This window comes from Meriones unguiculatus, chromosome 7, assembly GCF_030254825.1.
Source record: "Meriones unguiculatus strain TT.TT164.6M chromosome 7, Bangor_MerUng_6.1, whole genome shotgun sequence".
NCBI lineage: Eukaryota > Metazoa > Chordata > Mammalia > Rodentia > Muridae > Meriones > Meriones unguiculatus.
This window is the reverse complement of record NC_083355.1, coordinates 48,610,635-48,631,142: the sequence shown is the minus strand read 5'-3', so window position 1 is coordinate 48,631,142 and position 20,508 is coordinate 48,610,635. Positions and strand designations below refer to the sequence as shown.

At 37.2% G+C, this 20,508-nt stretch overlaps 2 protein-coding genes across 2 annotated transcripts; both read right to left on the bottom strand.

Moving 5' to 3' along the window:
- Positions 1 to 977: 977 nt before the first annotated feature.
- LOC110541870 (olfactory receptor 4S2) lies at positions 978 to 1,934 on the bottom strand. The gene has a single exon (XM_021628566.1). The coding sequence runs from the start codon at positions 1,932 to 1,934 to the stop codon at positions 978 to 980; it is 957 nt and encodes a 318-aa protein (XP_021484241.1).
- Positions 1,935 to 16,677: 14,743 nt separating this feature from the next.
- On the bottom strand, positions 16,678 to 17,607 carry LOC110541869 (olfactory receptor 4P4). Its single transcript, XM_021628565.1, has one exon. It carries the CDS (start codon positions 17,605 to 17,607, stop codon positions 16,678 to 16,680), a length of 930 nt encoding a protein of 309 aa, XP_021484240.1.
- Positions 17,608 to 20,508: the final 2,901 nt, after the last annotated feature.

Sequence of the window (20,508 nt, the reverse complement as noted above, 5' to 3'; positions counted from 1 at the left end):
TGAGGTTGCAAAAATGTTACTTTTAGGCAATACAGGCCTTCCCAGAAGTAACACTTATATTTCACTCTCATATAATCAAAACCTAAGTATAGGTAGAAATAGAAGCATGGATAATTAGATTTTGACAAAACATAATAAAACAATGATAAAGATACATTTGTACCCAAGAAATCTCAGCTAATGGATCCCAGTTAAGGGAAATAATAGACTCAGAAAATTATGTCCAAAATGAGAATGGGGCTGGGTGGGACTAGGAGGAGTCCATGGGGGTGCTATAACCTGGCCTCAAAGTAAATAAATTATAATAAATAAAGAAAAATAAATAAATTCATAAATATACATATAAATAAATAAATGAGAATAGGATGAATGGAATGTATTCTCACATTTCAGCCAGTCTGATCTTTTAATTGCCGGAGTAAAAGAAAATGTGAAACAAAGAATAGAAATATTATTTACCAAAACCAAACAATGAAAACTAACCTTTTGTCTCCAAAATGCGTTACTTTTTTAATATTCTTTGCCAGTTGTATCCCAGTTTTCATATTATGAGGCTTAATAAACTTTGTTTTCTGAAATTCAGTTAAGAAGACATTAGCATGGATGTGGAACTTTGCATGTATGCAATCATTTATGCAATATGTGTACATCGAGTTTAATAGATAAGTACCATATTCCTAAATAATAGAAACCACCTTAAGCATTTCAATAGTATGTTCTCACTTAAAACAACAGTTACAAAGGAAGAGGAGACAGTAATGACTTTTATATAAAAATATTTGTCATTCATATTTCACAAAATTACCTGAACATAATAGATTATTATATGACCATGATCATCATACCTTACTTCTGTATAACACAGTGCCCCATCACTTGTCACCTGAATCCTGTGATGTTGCTTCTAGTGTTTCTCCAAATGTCATTAGTCAAGGCTAAAGAAATTGAAGATTTATAACTTAAGTGATAACGTTCTGCTATTTCCCAGTAGTCTCCCAGGAAACCTTTCTAGTCCACAGCTTCCTCATTGCATTTTTCACTTCTGCATTTCTTAGAGTGTAAATTAGAGGATTCAGCATGGGAGTGATAATGGTGTAAAATACAGCAACCATCTTGTCCTCTGAAAAGGTGGTGTCAGGCCGCATATACATGAAAGTACAGGGACCAAAAAAGATGATGACCACAGCAATGTGGGATCCACATGTGGAGAGAGCTTTGCGTCTTCCTTCAGATGATTGATTTCTTAGAGATATGAGAATGACTGTGTATGAGATTAGCAAGATGACAAAACTTCCCAGTGCAATGGTACCACTGTTGGCCGTCACAACAACACCAACAATGTAGGTGTCTGTGCAGGCAAGTTTCAGCACAGGGTGTACATCACAGAAGTAGTGATCAATCTCATTGGGTCCACAAAAGGGGAGCTGCACCACCAGAGCCACTTGGATAATAGAATGTATGAACCCACCCACCCATGTCCCCAGCAATATCTTATTGCATCTTTCCCGGTCCATGATAGTCATGTAGTGGAGAGGTTTACAGATGGCCACATATCGATCATATGCCATGACTGTAAGGATGAAGATCTCAGTGCAACCAAAAAAATGAACACCAAAAAGTTGTAACATGCACCCCACATAGGAAATAGTTTTTTTCTTCACTAACAGGTCAACAATCATCTTGGGTGCTGTGACTGAAGAGTAGCAAATGTCCACAAAAGATAGAAAGTTGAGGAAAAAATACATTGGAGACTTGAAAAGATTGCCAAAGCAAACTGTCAGCATAATGAGGAGGTTTCCTAGCACAATGACCAAGTAAAAGAAGGAAAACACAACAAAGCATACTTCTTCAACCTCTGGATTCTGAGAAAGACCCCAAAAAATGAATTCAGTGACATTGTTTACTCCTTCCATGGAAAAAGTACTTGAGGCCATATTCCCAAAAGGACATTAAACTATCAGAAGAACAAATTAAAAAATAAATAAATAAACCACCAGCATTCATTTCTATTTTAAAACAAATAAATAATTATAGTGGCTGGTGGCTGAAGTTGAGCACTTATATTTTTCATACTCAGGTTTCAGTATAAGTGCATTTATTCTGAGCAACTTACCTCAATGTTATATCGTGTGATTTTTTTCAATTCAGGTGAGAAGTGAAATCCAAAGACTTAAGAAAAATTTTACAATGTCTTGTGACATTTGAAGAATGTAATTTTATTTTGTGTCAGATTTCTATTACATTTCAAAAAGCTTTCCCTGTTCAAAGCTCTGCAAATACTTATATATCTGCAAATGATTGCTGCATCTTCATATAGAAATGAGAATGTTTGTTCAGATTTGCCCTGCTTCAAACTGCCCTTCCTGGATGTCACATCTGCTCAGAATTCTTAGGCAGCACAGCCCCAGTGACTTCTGCAGGTTTCTCTTCTTCTAAAACTTGGATCTTCTTGAAGTGAAATTTTGGCCTCTCATCTGATCTCAAGGGTTCAATATCACTATGGGGTACTATAGAAAAAAAATTTAATTAGATATATTTGATTGTGTAATAATCTCACTGAAACTCAAATGAATTATCTAACTTTATGAGACCTCTCTTACTTAATTTGTGATATAATAAAGTTTTAATTCAGTATTATTTGTCATTAAAGATCCTTTCTACAATTCAGTTAAATCACTGCATCAACATAGAATAGCCACACAATCCCGAGAAAAAGCAAAGAGAAGAGAATATGCAGCAATATGATCAGAAGTAATAATAGGAGAAGAATCTTCAGTAAATGAAGTCAGCTCTGCATGCTTGATCAAGATGGAAGTTAAGTCCCAGGTAATTTCTTTAGCCTACATGAAACAAAGAAAAACAAAACAAAAGAGGAAGTGCTCTGCACTTTAACAGCAATGTTTTCTTTATGCATTCTCAGATTTCCTGCTTCGTGTCAGCTACACCACACCACTAAGTGTAGGAAACTTTGAGTTCCATATTTCTGGAAGAGGTTATCGTTCAACTGGGCATGAATGACTCCAAAGAGAGGATCAAGTTTAAGGATCAAGAAGTATCTTTAGTGGTAGAATTTCAGGCATTCTCAGGAGAACAGATATGGATAAGTTGTCATTAATAGAGGTTTCAAAATTCTTTTCCAAATCAACACATGGGTATAAATGATCCCTGCAGTGGCAGGCTGTTCTTTTGGGAACACATCTCTCAAGGTCCATTGTGTTTAGTTCTTGAAGCCACACAACCCCACATTTTGGTAGTCTTTTCCAAAAAAAAAAAAAAAAAAAAAAAAAAAAAGGGTCAAACAATGAACTTCTGGAAAGTCATGTATGTTATGAGATTTCAGGTATTTATCCTAGCATTCTACTTTTGTAGAATAGATCTGTCTCCTTTTGTGTATTACAGATTAATAAGGAAATGTACAAGAAAGCAGCAGTAGTCTAATCATATTTTCAATCAAGATCAATCCCATGACTTTATGAACTTATACTCTTTTGGTCTCCTACTGATTTTTAAATTACAAATTATTGAACAATACTGAGATCATATCAGAGAGGTTTAGAGCATTTCTTATGTGATATGTGATTTGTTTTTCTAGAGCAGAGAGATACACACACATTTGATAGTATTCCTCTAGGATCTAAAGCACAGAAGACAGTGTTCACCTAAGACAGTGTGCATCTAAAAGCCTTCATCTACTTTTTCAGCACTTCAGACTTAATGATGTTCTTTCCAATGACTGGCATTTTTTATTCCCCCTTATGACTCACTATCTCCAAGGTAGTATACATAAGTTATACTATATATAGTATATATAAGTTGTCTTCATATCATTGTCTTTGTAATCCCATACATTCTTTACTTAAGAAAACCAAGGCATTTAAATTTTATTATAAATGAAAAAAAAAAAAGACACCTCATTTCCACAACATTCTTTTCATAGTTTGAGAAGAACAGATCTGCAAGATTTTTCAAATGGGTTTGAACTCAAATTTATTTTTTTCAGCATCTTCTTATATAGTATAGAAATACTAAATAATTGTGAATAACCAATACCAGAGAATCCTTGGTCTCCCAAATACAGGGCAGCAGAACTGAATCTTCCTTGTTCCACATCCTCTCATCTGCTAATATCTGTCAGGTCATTGTGCCTTTGGCAATAAGTGCTTCTTCTTTTACTTCTTATGTAGTCTGGATAAGGAGAGGAAAGAAATTGGTAATGACCTTGGGGAAAATGTATTCCCAGAATCTTTCTCCATGGTCAAAATAAAATTAGAGGCCTAAAATGAACTTTAAATTCTAGTGTCTTTTGAACTTAAAACTAAGTAAATAGTTTAAATTTAAAACTTAAGCAATTCTTAAATCATGACCATAACCTAGAAAAAATAAGAAAATAAATATTTTCATTACAACTTTATTACTGAAGTAATGTACTTTGATTCATATACTAAATAATATTTGTTTACAGTATTAAATTACATTACATGATTCATCTCATTTTTTAGGTTTAAATTGCTGTCCTTATAACAAACTAAGAAAACTAGATATGAAAAAAAAAACCAAATAGAGAAATATTCACTCCTAAAGTACTTGGCCAAGCATTATAGTGCAAGCTTTTAATTTTAGCACTTCGGAGACAGAGACATGAGATTCTCTATGAGCTCAAGGCCAGTCTGCTCAGTTTCAGGCCAGGTTACATAGTGAGATCCTATCTCACATTAGATAGCAAATAAACACACTAACAAAGACTACAACAAAGAAGCCTGGAGGTGGAAGATAGACTTGGAGCTGAACTGAGATGAGCTGCAGCTAATTCATCCCAAAACTTATGAACATATGTACCCACAGACAGTTGAGAATCCAAGGTTCATTAAAATCATTGACAGAAAATCAAAATAAAAAATTATAAAGAAAGATAAAATAAAGTTTCTTGAAGAAGATGATATGATTTATGTGTATATTCTATTATTGTAACATAATGTTTTGAAAATTTACCATTGAACTGCATTATTGGCGAGTTGCTCTTGGTTATTACCGGATGGTATCCTGTTCTGTAGTCATTCCCTAGTGGATATTTAGATACTTGTATTCCCAGTCTACAGGAATAATAAACAATGCTTCTGTGAACATTTATGATCAATTCATGCACACATACATTTTCACTTCACTTGCATAAGTAGAATTGTAAGCACAAAAAGAATGAAATTATGTCATTTGCAGGAACAATGCTGGATATCATTATAAGAAACAAAATGAGCCAGACAGAGGAAAAAAAATCACATTTTTCTCTAATGGAGCATATCTATCTATCTGTCTGTCTATCTAGCTATCTACCTATTATCTATCTATATACTTATATATCTGTCTAGAAAAGAAACTATACATAGGAAGACTCTAAAGAGAGATGAGAGAATTGAACAAAATAGAGTTATAGAAGGAAGAAAAATGAAATAACGAACATTGTCAACATATCTATACTATAGATTTAGCTCTGTACACAAAACCATGTCTCTCTCTCTCTCATATATATATATATATATGTATATATGTATGTGTGTGTGTGTGTGTGTGTGTGTGTGTGTGTGTGTGTCTGAAAGAAAAAGAAAGGGGAGCTAAGGCAGAGGGAATGGTGAAAGAATAATGGTGGAATTAATACCATCAAGGTAAAATCATACATCATACATACATACATGCATGTATGAATGTCATAAAAAGACCATTATTTACTTTTAATTTTATTTCATTAATTTATGTTAGAGTGGCATAGGGTGAAAGAAGGCACAATAGGAGAGTGAAGTTCAGTGTGAAATTTGCAGGAGTAGGTTCTCTCCTGTTACTTGGGTCCTGGGAAACACAGGTCTTCAACCTTGAAAGCAGTGCCATTACACCAGCATCTAAAACTATTTTCTCTATTACCTAAAAGTTTTAACTGAGATAATTCTTGATGGGTATTATTATTATATTTACAATTTATCCACTATTTATCTCAGTAGTAGACGCTTTCCTCATCACCTACGGGTCCCACCTACCCTCCTTCTTCCTCCTCTACTCCCCTAGTCCACTAATAGGGACTACTGTTTTACCCTAGCCCATCAGGTCTCATCAGGAATGTCTGGATCCTTTTCTTCTGTGGGATGGCTAGGTCACTCCACCAGGGAGAAGTAATCAAGGAGCAGGCAACTGAGTTCATGTCAGAGACTGTCTCTTCTTTCCTTACTAGGGAACACACTAAACAGTCTATGGGCCACATCAGAGCAGAGGGTCTAAATGCTTTCTATGCATGGTCATAGTTGATGCATCAGTCTCTATAGCAGTCCCTGAGTCCAGGTTTTTTGGCTTTGTTGTTCTCCTTGTGGGGTTGCTGTCCCCTCCATGTTCTTTTATTTCCCCCATCTTCTATAAGACTCCCTGTGCTCTGTCTAAAGTTTGGCTGTGAGTCTCTACATCTGATTCTATCCACTGCTGGGTGGAGTCTTCTAAAGCAGTGTTGGAGGTTGATCTGAAGCATGTTACTTGCCCTCAGGATCTGGAAACACCTATTTGTATTGTGTAAACATGTATGTGTAGACATACCTGATTGGTTAATTAAATGTCCTGTACCTGGGCAGAGAAGAATGGGGTAGGCGTGGCTAAGGTCCCATAGATTGTAGAGAACAGAGAGAATCATGGGAATGAGACAAATTGGAAGAGAGAAGGAAGGAGAACTTCATGATGGGTTAGCCTGGAAAAAAAAAAAAAAAAACATGTGGGGTCTGAAGGAACAACTCCAATAAAGGCATGCAAAGGACCAGATAAATAATAAAAGCAAGTATTTATAAGATTAATGATGGAAGTTAGGATAATTAAGGAGAATGGCTTTGAATGGGGACTGGAAGATGGATGATTCTGACAGCATAGGTAGGAATATCTGCCTGGCCCAAGGTAAACAAGGCAACTATAAAATCTAAAAGGTGTCTGTGTCTTACTACTTGTGATAGTGGATTAGATAACAGTGACATGATAAACTTAGGGCTAATAATAAATAATTTATAGCCCCAAACTCATCTTTTCAAATTTACTACAACAGAGGAGATCTCTGATAGGTGCCTCTCCTGTTCTCTCTTTCCTACCACTTCCAGTGTCTATCCTGTTTTCCCTTCTGAATGAGAGCTAAGCATATTCCCTAGAGTCATCCTTGTTGTTTAGCTTCTTTAGGTCTGTAGATCTTGGTATGTTTATCTAATTACACAATGGAATATTAAGCAGGTATTTAAAAAAAGAAAATCATGAAATTTACAGGCAAATGAACGAAACTAGAAAAGATCATAACCCATAAGCAGAAAGATATGCCTGTTATATACTCACGAGTGAATATTAGCCATATAATGTTGGGTCTTATTTTATTTATTTATATTTCTTTATATTTTATTTTTTTCTGTTTTTTCTTTATTTCATTTTTTCTTATTTTTATATTAATCACAGGTTATTTATTTTGTATCCCAGCCGTAGCACCCTGCCTCATTCCCTCCCAAACCCAACTTCCCTCCCTCATCTTCTCCATGCCCCTTTCAATTCCACTGATAGGGGAGGACCTCCTCCCTTTCCATCTGACCCTAGCTTATCGGGTCTCTTCAGGACTGACTGCAATGTCCTCTTCTGTGGCCTAGCAAGGCTGCTCCTCCCTTGGTGTGTGTGTGGGGGGGGTGTTGAAGAGCTTCCCATTGAGTTCATGTCAGAAATAGTCCTTGTTCCCCTTACTAGAGAGCCCACTTGGATGCTGAACTACCACAGGCCACATCTGAGCAGAGGTTCTAGATTATATCCATTCATGGTCCTTGGTTGGAGAAACTGTCTCATGAAAGAGCCCTATGCCCTGATATATTTGCTCCTTGTGGAACTCCTGTCCTCTCCAGGTCTTACTAACTCCCCCTTCTTTCATATGATTCCCCCGCACTCTTCCGAAGGTTTGGTTATGAGTCTCAGCATTTGCTTTGATACACTGCTAGGTAGAGTCTTTCAGAGGCCCTCTGTGGTAGGCTCCTGTCCTGTTCCCTGTTTGCTCCTACATCCAATGTCCATCCCATTTGTCTTTCTAAGTGAGGATTGATCATCTTATTTTAACTGCATACTTTCTTCTTTCATTTTTAAAGAATTCTGATACTGTGAAAAAGATTGTGCCATTGTTTACAGCAACCTCAAACATGGTATCACCATTCTCTCAGTATAGTGTCAAGCTGTTTATGCCACTCCCTTATAATACCTTTCATTTCTATAGGATCTAAGGAAGTGCTATGTAACTCTTCATGTATTTGACACACACACATATATATTACAGAAAAAAGTTTCATAAGACCATACATTTTTATTATCATTTATTAAAATTTATTCGACTTGTTTCTTGGCTGTGGCCCCCTTCCTCATCTCCCAGAAATCCCACCCTCCTTCCACTATGCCCCTCACCTAGTACACTAATAGAAGAGGTCCTCCTTGCCTTCTATTTGACCCTAGCTTATTAGGTCTCATCCAAACTGGTTGCATTTTCTTCCTCTGTGGCCTGATAAGGCTGCACCCCATAGGGGGAGGCAATCAGACAGCCTGCCACTGAGTTCATGCCAGAGAAAATCCCTTCTCCCTTTACTGGGGACCCCATTGGAGACTGACTCTATGGACAACATCTGAGGCAGGGTTTTAGGTCCTCTCTATACATTGTCCTTAGCTGGGGTATCATTCTCTTCAGGGCCCCCAGTACTCAGTTTTTATGGCTCTGTTGTCTCCTTTTGGAGCTCCTGTTCCCTCCAGGTCTTTCTATCTCCCTCTTCTTTCACAAGATTCTGTGCACTCTGCCCAAAGTTTGGCTGTGAGTCTTCGCTTCTGCTTCAATACCTTGATCAGTAGAGTCTTTCATAGACTGTGGTAGGCTCCTGTCCTTTCCCTGTCTTCTCCTACTTCTGATGTCTATCCCATTTGCCTTCTGAATGAATATTTAGCATATTCCCTATCGTCTTCCTTGTTGTTTAGCTTCTTTAGGAGTATAGATTTTAGTATGTTTAGCCTATATTGTATGTCTAATATCCACTTAGGAGTGAATATATACCATGTGTGTCTTTTTGCACACAATGATCTTTTCTAGTTTCCACAACTTTCCTGCAAATTTTATGAATTTCTTGTTTTCAATTTTTGTGTAGTAGTTCAATGCAAAAATGTACCACAATTTCTGTAACCATTCCTCTGTTGAGGGACATCTAGGTTGTTTCCAGCTTCTGGATGTTATGAACAGAACTGCTAAGATCATAGTTCAGCAAATGTCCTTGATGAATAGTTGAGCATATTTTGGATATATGTCTAGGAGTGGTATAGCTGGATCTTGAGAAGGTACTATTCCCAATTTCTTAAGAAAGTGCCAGACTGATTTCCAAAGTGGTTGTACAAGTTTACATTCCCACCAGCAATAGAGGAGGGTTTTCCTTTCTCTACATCCTCCCCAGAATGTATTGTCTCTTGAGTTTTTTATTTTAGTCATTCTGATGTGTGTAAGGTGGAATCTCAAAGTTGTTTTTTTTTTGCATCTATCTGATGACTAATGACAATGAACATTTAAGTGTTTCTCTACCATTCTATGTTCCTCTATTGAGGGTTCTCTGTTTACCTCTGTACCTCAGTTTTAATTGGATTACTTGGTTTGTTGTTTAACTCCTTAAGTTCTTTATATATTTTGGAAATTAGCCTTCTGTCAGATCTAGAGTTGGTAAAGATACTTTCCCAATCTGTAGGCTGTTGTTTTATTCCGATGACACTGGTTTTGGCTTTATAGAAGATTTTCACTTTCAAGAGGTCCCATTTATTTTTTATTTTTTTAACTTTTATTTTTTTAATATTAATCACAGGTTATTTACTTTGTATCCCAGATGTAGCCCCCTCCTTCATTTCCTCTCAATCCCATCTTTCCTCCCTCATCTCCTCCCTGTCCCTTTCCAAGTCCACTGCTAGGGGAGGTCCTCCTCCCCTACCATCTGACCCTAGCTTATCAAGTATCTGCAGTACTGGCTGCAATATCCTCCTGTGTGGCCTAGCAAGGCTGTTCCTCCCTCAAGGGAGGAGGAAGGCAAAGGAACAAGTCCTTAAGGTCATGTCAGAAATAGTTCCTGATCCCCGTTGCATTTGTATCTACAGCACATGAGATTCTCTCTTCCATCTCTTATATTCTATTGGTGATGCTTACCTTTGTGGTTCCTGATCTTTTCTAAAAGTTTTCAAAATCCAGGGTTTTCTCTGTCTGTGTTTTCTTTATTGGTTCTAATTCTGTTTGCATGTCTTGCATCATTTCCTTTGTCTGTTTGAATGTGTATTCCTGTCTTCACATGATGGCCTCTATTTTTTTTGTTGGTTTCCTCTCTATATGTCTCTACTTTTGCCTCTGTTTGTCTGTATTTGTCTGTATTTCTTTGAGAGCTTTGTTTGTTTTCTCTTTATGTGTCCCTAAGAACTGGATAAGCATAGATTTGAGATCATTTTTCTGTGTTTCCAATGAATTAAAATATCCATTACATTTTGGCATTGCTGGTGAAGCCATGATGTTCTGTTTTTTGTTTGATAAGTTCTTATGCTGACCTTTAGCCATCTGCTTATTGATAACCTTTGCTGTTTGTTCTTGGAGTCTGTACTTCATAATGGGCCCGTCTGTCTCTGGTGTTTGGAGTATTCTTCAGGAAGATGAGAGAGGACCACCAGTTTGAGAGTGGATGTTGGTGTTTCAGCTGTAGCTAAGGGAGGAAGGTCACAGGTGAATGTGTTCAAGCACGGGCATGTGCTTGGAAGTAGAGCTCTGCACACACTCACTTGAAGGCTCACTCACTTGCTATTAGGCCTAATTGGAAAGCACAGGGGTTTCCCCTGTTCTCTACTCTCAGATTTTGGCCAGCTGGGGCAAATGAAAGTGTAGGCGATCTATCCTTGTGGCAGCTGCCTTCTGCTGTCTCAGTCACTGAGTATGGAGGCTTCTGCTTGAGGCAGCCTCCTCCAGCCACAGCTGCAGACCTGGGAGGCCCACATTGCTGCCCCTGCAGCTGGAGGCCCATACTGCTGCTGCCTCTGTCCTCTCAGTCACCAAGCAGGGAGACTTATGCTTGGGGTAACTACTGCTTCCTCAGCAGAGCTGGGAGGCCAGTGCTTAGGGCAAGGGGAAGTGTGGGGGCGGGGTGAATATTTGCCACTCTCAGTCCCTAGAGACATCCATGGGTGACCTGGATCCAAACTGGCCCAGCTCACAGGGTTCCCCTCTCACCCAGGAAGCCTCAATGTCAATGTTGTGGCTTTTGCTGCCCCCCACCTCCTCACTAATTTCGGAGTTTCGGGTCCTATGACCCTCAGATACAGTGCATGCTCTTTGCTGCCATCCTGATTTTTTTGCTGCCACTCTTGATTTTTTTTTCATACAGGTATATCATATGCTTGATTACAGTCACACCCAGGTACTTATGCCATTTTAATTTTTTAAAATTATATATATATTTTCAATTTGTTTATGTTTTTGTAAATTACAGTTTATTTACTTTGTATCCCCTCTGTAGCCCCCTCCCTCATCTCCTCCCAATCCCATTTTCCCTCCCTCATCTCCTCTCATGCCCCTCCCCGAGTCCACTGATAGAGGCCTATCCCTCTTACCCTAGCCTATCAGGTCTCATCAGGACTGTCTGCATTGTCTTCCTCTGTAGCCTGGTAAGGCTGCTCCCCCTTCAGGGGAAGATGATCAAAGAGCCAGCCACTGAGTTCATGTCAGAGACAGCCCTGTCTCCACTTTTAAAGAATACTTTACTGTATTTGTTTGATGTTTTGTGTATGCATGTTTGTATGAGCATTTGCACTTGCCAGGGTGTACAGATAGACGTGATTGGACAACTTTGAGAATTGCATGTCTCTACTCTAGGGGTCTAGAAAAAGAACTCAGGTCAATAGATTTGGTGGTTGCTACTTGTACCCACTGTGTCACCCTTCCGTCCTGAGGTATCGTTGTTACACTTGCTTATTTGAGTCTGTGTGAGTCTATCACCATTGTGAACCTTCAGTTTGCTTTCATAATGACTCATTCCTTCTGTTACTGGAAGCCTTACAAAAGGTTTCTTCAGAGTTGAGTCAGGATTGACTTAGTTTTTTAATATCACAAGCTGCCAGGGGCATCCCAGCATTCAGACAGGTTCTAGCAGAGGTTATAAGGAACAGGCAGAGGGGAGTAATGGAAGAATACATCAGAGACCAAAAGTGTGAGAATCTTGCATCTCTGACTGACTAGCAACAAGGACGCTTCTTTATTCATAAAGGTTCCACAAAGCAGGCAAACTTATGATTTAAAAAATAATACAGATCATATCATTTTGTCCCTGGACAAGTGTTACAGAGAGAATAGGTATTATTAATATTAAATTATTTTAGATTACATAGCATTTTTTTTTACTTATTTCATTCTATTCTTCAGAAAATGAAACAATAAACAGATAGAAAAATATCTGAGTTGCTCTAAATAACTCTCAAGCCTTGAACAGGGCATAGTGGTTGAAATACACCTTGTGAGTTAGCCTAGCTGAAAGTTTGAAAGCTTTCCCAGGCTGCAGACTAACTTGTCCTATTCATTTGTTTTCTTGTTTGTTTGTTTGCTTTTAGTTAAAAGACCTCACTGTGACTTAATGTAAGCCAGTCTCCTTATGATTTGGCAATTTTTTATATTTCTTCTATATTAATTTTACATCATATAGATGTATCAAAAGTTGTTTTAGGCAAACGAACTTTATTTTCTACTGGCAATGTCCTGCATATAAGAGGGAGCCTGTCATCTGATCTGTTGGCAAATCTGTTGTTTCTGAGTTTGCTTAGGGGCAGGTGTGCCAAAAGAACTCTAGCACTATCCAACTTTTTGTGCTTTTTCCAATCACTATGGCAAGGAAAACTCTTGAGTAAGGTAAGATAAGATTAATTCTTTGACAGCAGAAATAATTTTCTGGGTAAAAAACATAAACAAACACATATAAAAAGTCCCCCACAAATGCAACATGGAGAGATCAAAAACCGAAAATGAATGTCAGCACAATAGCAAAACAGCATTTTGCTAAACTGTGTCCTACAGCTGTGCTAGCTTCATGACTCTTTCTCGCTCTCTTCCTAGTTTTGCTGTGCCAACAAGAGATCACTTCTGCTGCAGAGAAGACAGTATTTGATAAAAATTACCCAGTGGTGATTATCTAGATGTTAATTATTTTAAACATTGCCATATATTGTATTATGGAGAGGATGTTTTTTTGGTTGTTGTTGTTATTATCTCCAATGCATATGTGCCTATTTCTAGAGTTCTTTACCCCCCACAGATTTGTCAGCAATGTTTTATTCATTAATATATACCTTACATATTTGCCTGAAATATAGACATGGTAACTTCTTTACATCTGTATAAACCTCCTACTTTAGTCATTCTAAGGTTTTTATACAAATTATTCAGTCTTTTTAATTGTATACATTATACCTTACATTAGTGATATATCAAGAAAGAGTATTGAGATACATAACATCTAACATTCCTAAATGGAGTACTACACAAATAGCAAGTAACAAGAGACTGGAAAGATTAGACATTGTGGATTTATATCATAACTTAGTATCCATTAGTGAGAAGACCAATCAGATAATTCACACACATGGAATGATTCTCACAGACTATCATACAAAAATGTGATAAAATCTAACTTGTGTGGTATGATTCTCATATACTATCTTATAATAATATAGTAGAATCCAATTAGTATAATTTTTGCTATTTTTAGTCTGAAAAGTATAAGAACATGTTAAGCAGATTGGTTTTGTAGATGAAATTAGTGATTACATTTGGAATATATCAATGGTTGTGAGGAAGAAAGAAGTTTTCTTATGTAATCTGTTTCTTAATTTACTTATCTGTTATATACCTACACTCAGTGTATATAAATTCATAAGCAGTACGTGAATTTTTATGTGTCATATTCCATAGCTTTAATGTCTGCAATAGCCTTCTAAATTTGAAGTTTTTTGCTTTAATTTGCATTGTGTTGCTGTGATAAAGACACAATGACTAAGGGCAATTCTGGAAAGAAAGATTTATTACATCTTACGAGTTAGAGTCCATCTTGAGGGAACCAGAACATGAAATCTGTCAGAGCGCAGGGAGGAAACTGAAGCAGGGACCATGGACAGGGATGATGCTTACTTAGTTGTTCTCCAAGGTGTATACAGTTTGCTCTTTCCACACCAGCCATGGCCACCTGAATAGGGATGGCATCACTCTGAGTGGATGCTCTCACATCAGTCACTATGGAAGAAAATGTTTCTTTGACATGCACAGGGCAGTCTGATGGAGGAAATGTCTCAATTGTGGTTCCTTTCCCCAGGTGAACAGTAGAATAAATTGCCAAACAAAAGTAATCACACTACATTACATATATCATTTTTTTGTGTTATCACAACATGAAAAATATGTTTTAATGAACTTTTAAAGAGGAGGACTTTGCAGCCAGCCCTGAAGATACCTGATAAAACAGGGCCAGACGAAAGGGGAGGAGGTCCTCCCCAAACCGTAGACTTGGAAAGGGGCAGGGAGAAGCTGAGGGAAGGAGGGTGAGATTGGGAGGGAATAAGGGAGCAGGATACAGCTGGGATACAGAGTTATTAAAATGTAACTAATAATAATAAGCAATAAAAAATAATTGCATTAAAAATGTTTTTTTTTTTTGCTTTTCTTCTATAATTTGTTTTGTTTTTTTTTTTTTTTTTTTTTTTTTCAATGCAGTTTATTCAGGAACATTGAACAATCCTCGGACCCCGGGGAAAGCCAGCCCACAGCTTAAATAGCCTCTGGGTAGCCAACCCAGGCGTGCCACGGGGGCAATGCAGATAGGTCCACATATATGGAAGCAAGCCAGATCCTCGGCCTTAGCCAAATGTGGAGTTGTTCGTGACAGAGAGCACTCACCATCGGGAAGGTGGAAGGCGGAAACCAGCTCCATCTTTAAGGCATAGCATTCCGCAGCTCTCTACAGTTCCCCCTTTTTGTTTTAGACGCATCAGTCAAGAGTAGAGGTCTGATCTCTGATATTAGAAATGTTATATAAAATTTTTCATGACTTTTTTATTTATTTTATTTTTAAAATTTTATTCATTCATGTATTTATTTATTACAATTTATTCACTTTGTATCCCCTCAGCAGCCCCCTCCCTTATCTCCTCCCAGTCCTACCCACCCTCTGTCTTCACCCTCTATGCCCTTTCCCTAGTCCCCTGATAGGGGAGGATCTCCTCCCCTTCTATCTGACCCTACCTTATCAGGTCTCATCAAGTCTGGTTACATCAACTTCCTCTGTGGCCTGGAAGGCTACACAACCCAGGGGGAGGTGATCAAAAAGCTGGCCACTGACTATGTTTTATGGCTACTTAAAATTACATTTTATATAGATATAAAATGTTTGAAGGTATGCTAGATAGTGTGAGAATGTTCCTCCCCAAACTATACACAATTTCACAAAATCCCAGTACCATGAATAGAAAATCTCCAAATGAATTTTTGGCCAAGAGAGTCTAAGAAACCAAAGACTATATAGGCTACTGCTTTTGTCCTTGGTGATTTCCAGAAAAAGAAGATAAAAACTCTATTTCTGAAGACACTACACTCGTTATACACAGCATTTGGAGGAACTGATTTGTAACTGACCTGGAAACCTCCTTACTCAAGTCTAGCTTTCATAGTTTTAGGAAGAGCCATGCAGTTGACCAACACCAAACAGCAATAAATAGGCCTTTTCTTCTGTGATACCTACGAACCACAAAAATGACAGCATGGCCAGATGTTCTGAAAGCTCCAATAGTGCCACCTGTCACTAACAGTAACTAACAGTCACCTACGTAGACTTAAGGCCTGCTCAGTGGAGGAACTGATGTGTGACACTGAAAATTTAGCAACCATTCACAGATCAAGAGACCATGGAAACTAGATGAGAATGCACTACTATCAGTCTACTAGATCAGTAAATTTCTCACCGAATTATTAATACTGATCATTGTATCCACAAATGAGGGTATCCCTCACCCCTCATCAAGAAAGCTTTTATTTTGAGCAGAGAGAGACCATTACAGAAACATAAATGGTGAAATGATAGAAATCAGCAGATCTTGGAGTGCCTTCCCCAACTAATGCATTTCCTGCACAGCATCAACACTTACATCTCATGGAACATCACAAAGACAGTGTAGAACAATTAAAAGAGCCAGATGACTAAAAAAATTCTGAGAAAGTCTCTTCTTAAAACAAACAATCAATCAAAAAATATAAATGGGGAAAAAGGCCAGAGATTTGGTCTTTGAATTTGAGAGAAAAAATTGGACACAGTGAAGATAAGTTCTATGAAATTATTTAAGAATTATTAAAATATATTATATTATTATATTTATTATATTATATTTAAAAGAAGCTTGTTTCACTGACAGAGTACAGTCCTGATGATTAAGTAACTTACAAGAGGACTTAATGTGAGAATAATGCTCAGTATATTGATGAAGGCTCCATGTAGAAACAATTCAAGAGAGCAGATATCCATCTGTCCACTTACATTTCCAAAGAACAAAAGAAATGACTGGAGGATCTTAGATGTATTGACTCTTATAACTAGTCATGGAGAGCAGAAACAGTTCAGATATTTACCTCCATTTTAGAAGCACTCGATAACTCCAAACTTTGCGTAGTGCATTCTTCATCTCTGTGTTTCTCAGTGTATAGATCAGAGGGTTGAACATGGGAGCTATGATGGTGTAGAAAAGAGCAAATACTTTGTCTTCTGGGAATGTGGTGGCTGGTCTGATGTAAATGAATAGCGCAGGTGCAAAAAACAGGACTACAACCATTAAGTGGGAACTGCAAGTAGAAAGAGCTTTGCTCCGGCTTTCTGCAGAGTACATCCTTATGGTATATAATATGAAAAAATAAGACAGCATCAAAACAACAAAAGTCACCAAAGCAATTAAGCCAGAGTTGGCAATGACTAAGAGCCCTATTATGTGTGTATCAGAACATGCCAGTTTCAACAAAGGGTACACATCACAGAAATAATGATCTATCTCATTTGGGCCACAAAATGATAAGAAGACAGTGAGAAGAACCTGACTGGCTGAGTGCACAAATCCCCCAGTACAACAAGTCAGGATGATTATATTACACCTATGCCTGCTCATGATGACATTGTAATGCAGGGGCCTGCAGATAGCCACATACCGGTCATAGGCCATCCCTGTGAGAATAAAGATTTCTATTCCTCCAAATAAGTGAGTTGTGAAGAGCTGTGTCATGCAATTATTATATGAAATGACTTTCCTTTCTGCCAGTAAGTCAGTCATTAATTTAGGGGTCACCGTGGATGTGTAGCAGAGGTCAGAGAGTGAGAGATAGTTGAGGAAGAAATACATGGGTTGGTCAATGAGCTGTGTGCATGTTATAGAAACCATTATGAGTGCATTGCCCAACCAAATAGCAATGTAGCAAAAGAAAAAGAAAACAAAGCAGAGGACCTCAATATTCTTATTTGGGGACAGTCCCAACAAAATAAAGGCTGTGATGTTACCACTTTTTCCCATGGTTCACTGTAGAAGAAAATGCAAATCACCTGAAATGACACAATTAAAGAGTTTATATTTTGATGTATCTTTTACCAGTTTCTTGACCATATGCATTCTGATGTGCTAACTAGGCTTAACTTACTTCAGGCAAATAACTCAAGTAATAAAAATATGGTGTTCAGTTGTAATAGCTTTCAAGATTCTGTGAAAATGTAACATGTGGTTTTCAAAAAATCTTGAATCAAATTGAGATTTGTATTCTATAAAAGTCCAATACAATCTTTGATCTGAATCTATATATTCTCTAAGTAATGAAAAATCACAAACAACTCTGGTTAACATATAAGCAGTTTCAATGTCATATGTGTTCTTTTTTTAAGAATATATTATAGATTTATTATGTATACCATTCTGTCTGCATGTACACCTACATACCAGAAGAGGGCACCAAATCTCATTATAGATGGTTGTGTGGTTGCTAAGAATTCAACTCAGGACCTCTGGAAGAGCAGCCAGTGTTCTTAACCTCTGAGCCATCTCTCCAGCCCATGGCTGTGTTCTTTTTATTTTTCTATGATGTGCCTTTAAATTTATAACATCTTCAAGTGATTTTAAATAGAGTATAAAATATGACCTTCTTTAATAATAGGCTTCTAGAATTCACAGAACAATACAGTGAATTTATTTGTAAGTTCTAGAGTCATTAACATAGATATCATTAGTTAAGTATGAAAAAGGACAATTTTGTACACTTAAGTAAGAAATATACAATAGCATTTGAGAATGTTAAACTATTTTGAGACTAGTGTCTTGCAAGTCAACTTCCCAATTGTCTTCCTTAACAAAGGAAGATTTTAATTTTAACCCATAGAAAATGTATGAGCAGTGTGATTTTCATTATCAGTCAATAAAAATTATAAAACTTGAAAGATTTTGCTGCTACACGAACTGTAAAAATTGTAGTAGGTGGTGACAATACATAGTGTTAGGCTGTTAGAATTTTGAACAAGGCTTAATCATCAAGATTTGAGAAAGGATATGGAGAAAGGAGAACCCTCCTCCATTGTGGGTGGGAGTGCAAAAATTGCACAACCACTTTGGAAATCAATTTGGTGCTATCTCAGAAAATTTGGAATAGCGCTGCCTCAAGATCTATCTATACCACTCTTGGGCATATATCCAAAAGATGCCCCACCATTTAATAAGAATATTTGTTCAGCCATGTTCGTAGTAGCCTTATTCGTAATAGGCAGAATCTGGAAACAACCTAGATGTCCCTCAACAGAGGAATGGATACAGAAATTGTGGTACATTTACACAATGGAATACTACTCAGCAATTAAAAACAAGTAAATCATGAAATTTGCAGGGAAATGGGTGGAACTGGAAGAGATCCTGAGTAATAACCCAGAAACAGAAAGATAGGTTGATAAGTTTTAATAAGCTAGGGTCAGATGGCATTTTAGTGAACTAGAGAAAGGAGATCAGGGGGAAAATAAGGAGAGAGGGAGGGAATTGGAAGAGATGAGAGTAGGAGCTACAATTGGAATAAAAGGTAAATAAATTGTAAAAAATTAAAATTAAAAATAAAAAGACTGAATATATAATTTTCAAACTTCTAAATTAAGAATCTTAAAGTTAATATTTATCCAATAGTCTCAAATTGTTTCCTAAAACTTGCATTTTCAGCTCCAATCTCACATTCATATTTTCAATGAAACACTATTTAAATTCCCTCTACTATTTGATATCTTCTTAGTTAATAAAGCCATCCACATAAAAATAATTGCTTTTTTATTAAGAAAAAGTTTTACATGGTTTCTTCTCCAACTCCTCCAACATTATTGTCATCTTCCTTTCCACACCATTCTATTTCTTTTTTTTTTTTTTTCTTTACAGGACAAGTAGACAAACAATGAAAAAAAAACAAAAAAAAAAAATAAAGAAAAAACAAGAAACACACAGCATAAAAACACAATATTGGAAACTGTATTATATAAGCAAAACACCAGTAGGAGAAAAATGCCAAACAAATCAGTATTAGTCAAAAGGTCTACAAAAATGCCGTCAAGTCTGTGCTTTTAATAATACCGAATTATAAAATAAAAGCTTTCACTTTCATACTGAAATTTCAAGAACCAGAATTAGACCAAAAGCACAGGATTTTTAGAAGTAAGTTATAATCTGTCCCCAAAGCAGATAATACTTTGCCATTAAACAAGAAAATATACGCTTTAATTATTCTTAAAATAGGTTAGTATGCATATCAACTTTCAAGTTTCATAAGCAGAATAGCGTGCGCACATACACACACACATATCACACCTGAATTTTACTCTTATACATCTGTAAATCACATAAAGATTTTGTGCATACATATGCAAAGTTTTAGAGTTCTCAGAAACAGTCAATCTCTTGCTCTTTGTTCATGGTCTTTTCTGAGACTGATACTACAACCAAGGACCATTCATGAAGAGAACCTGGAACCCTTGCACAGAGGTAGCCCACGGTAACTCAGTCTCCAAATGGGATCCCTAATAAGGGGAGCAGGGGCTGTCTCAGACATGAACTCAGTTGCTGGCTCTTTGATCACCTCCCCCTGAGGAAGGAACAGCCTGACCAGGCCATAGAGGAAGACTATGAAAGATAGTCCTGATGATACCTGATAGGCTAGGATCAGATGGAAGGGGAGGAGGTCCCCCCTATTAGTGTACTGGGGAAGGGGCATGGGAGAAGATGAGGGAGGGAGGGAGGGTAGGATTGAGAGGGAAAGAGGGTGGGGCTACAGATGTGATGCAAAGTGAATACACTGTAATAATAATAAATATATTAAAAATGCAGAAAAAAAGAATTCATCAGAACATACTGTTAGAATCTTGAGTTGCTTCAGAAGGCCAGAACTGATGTTTAACCTTCTTT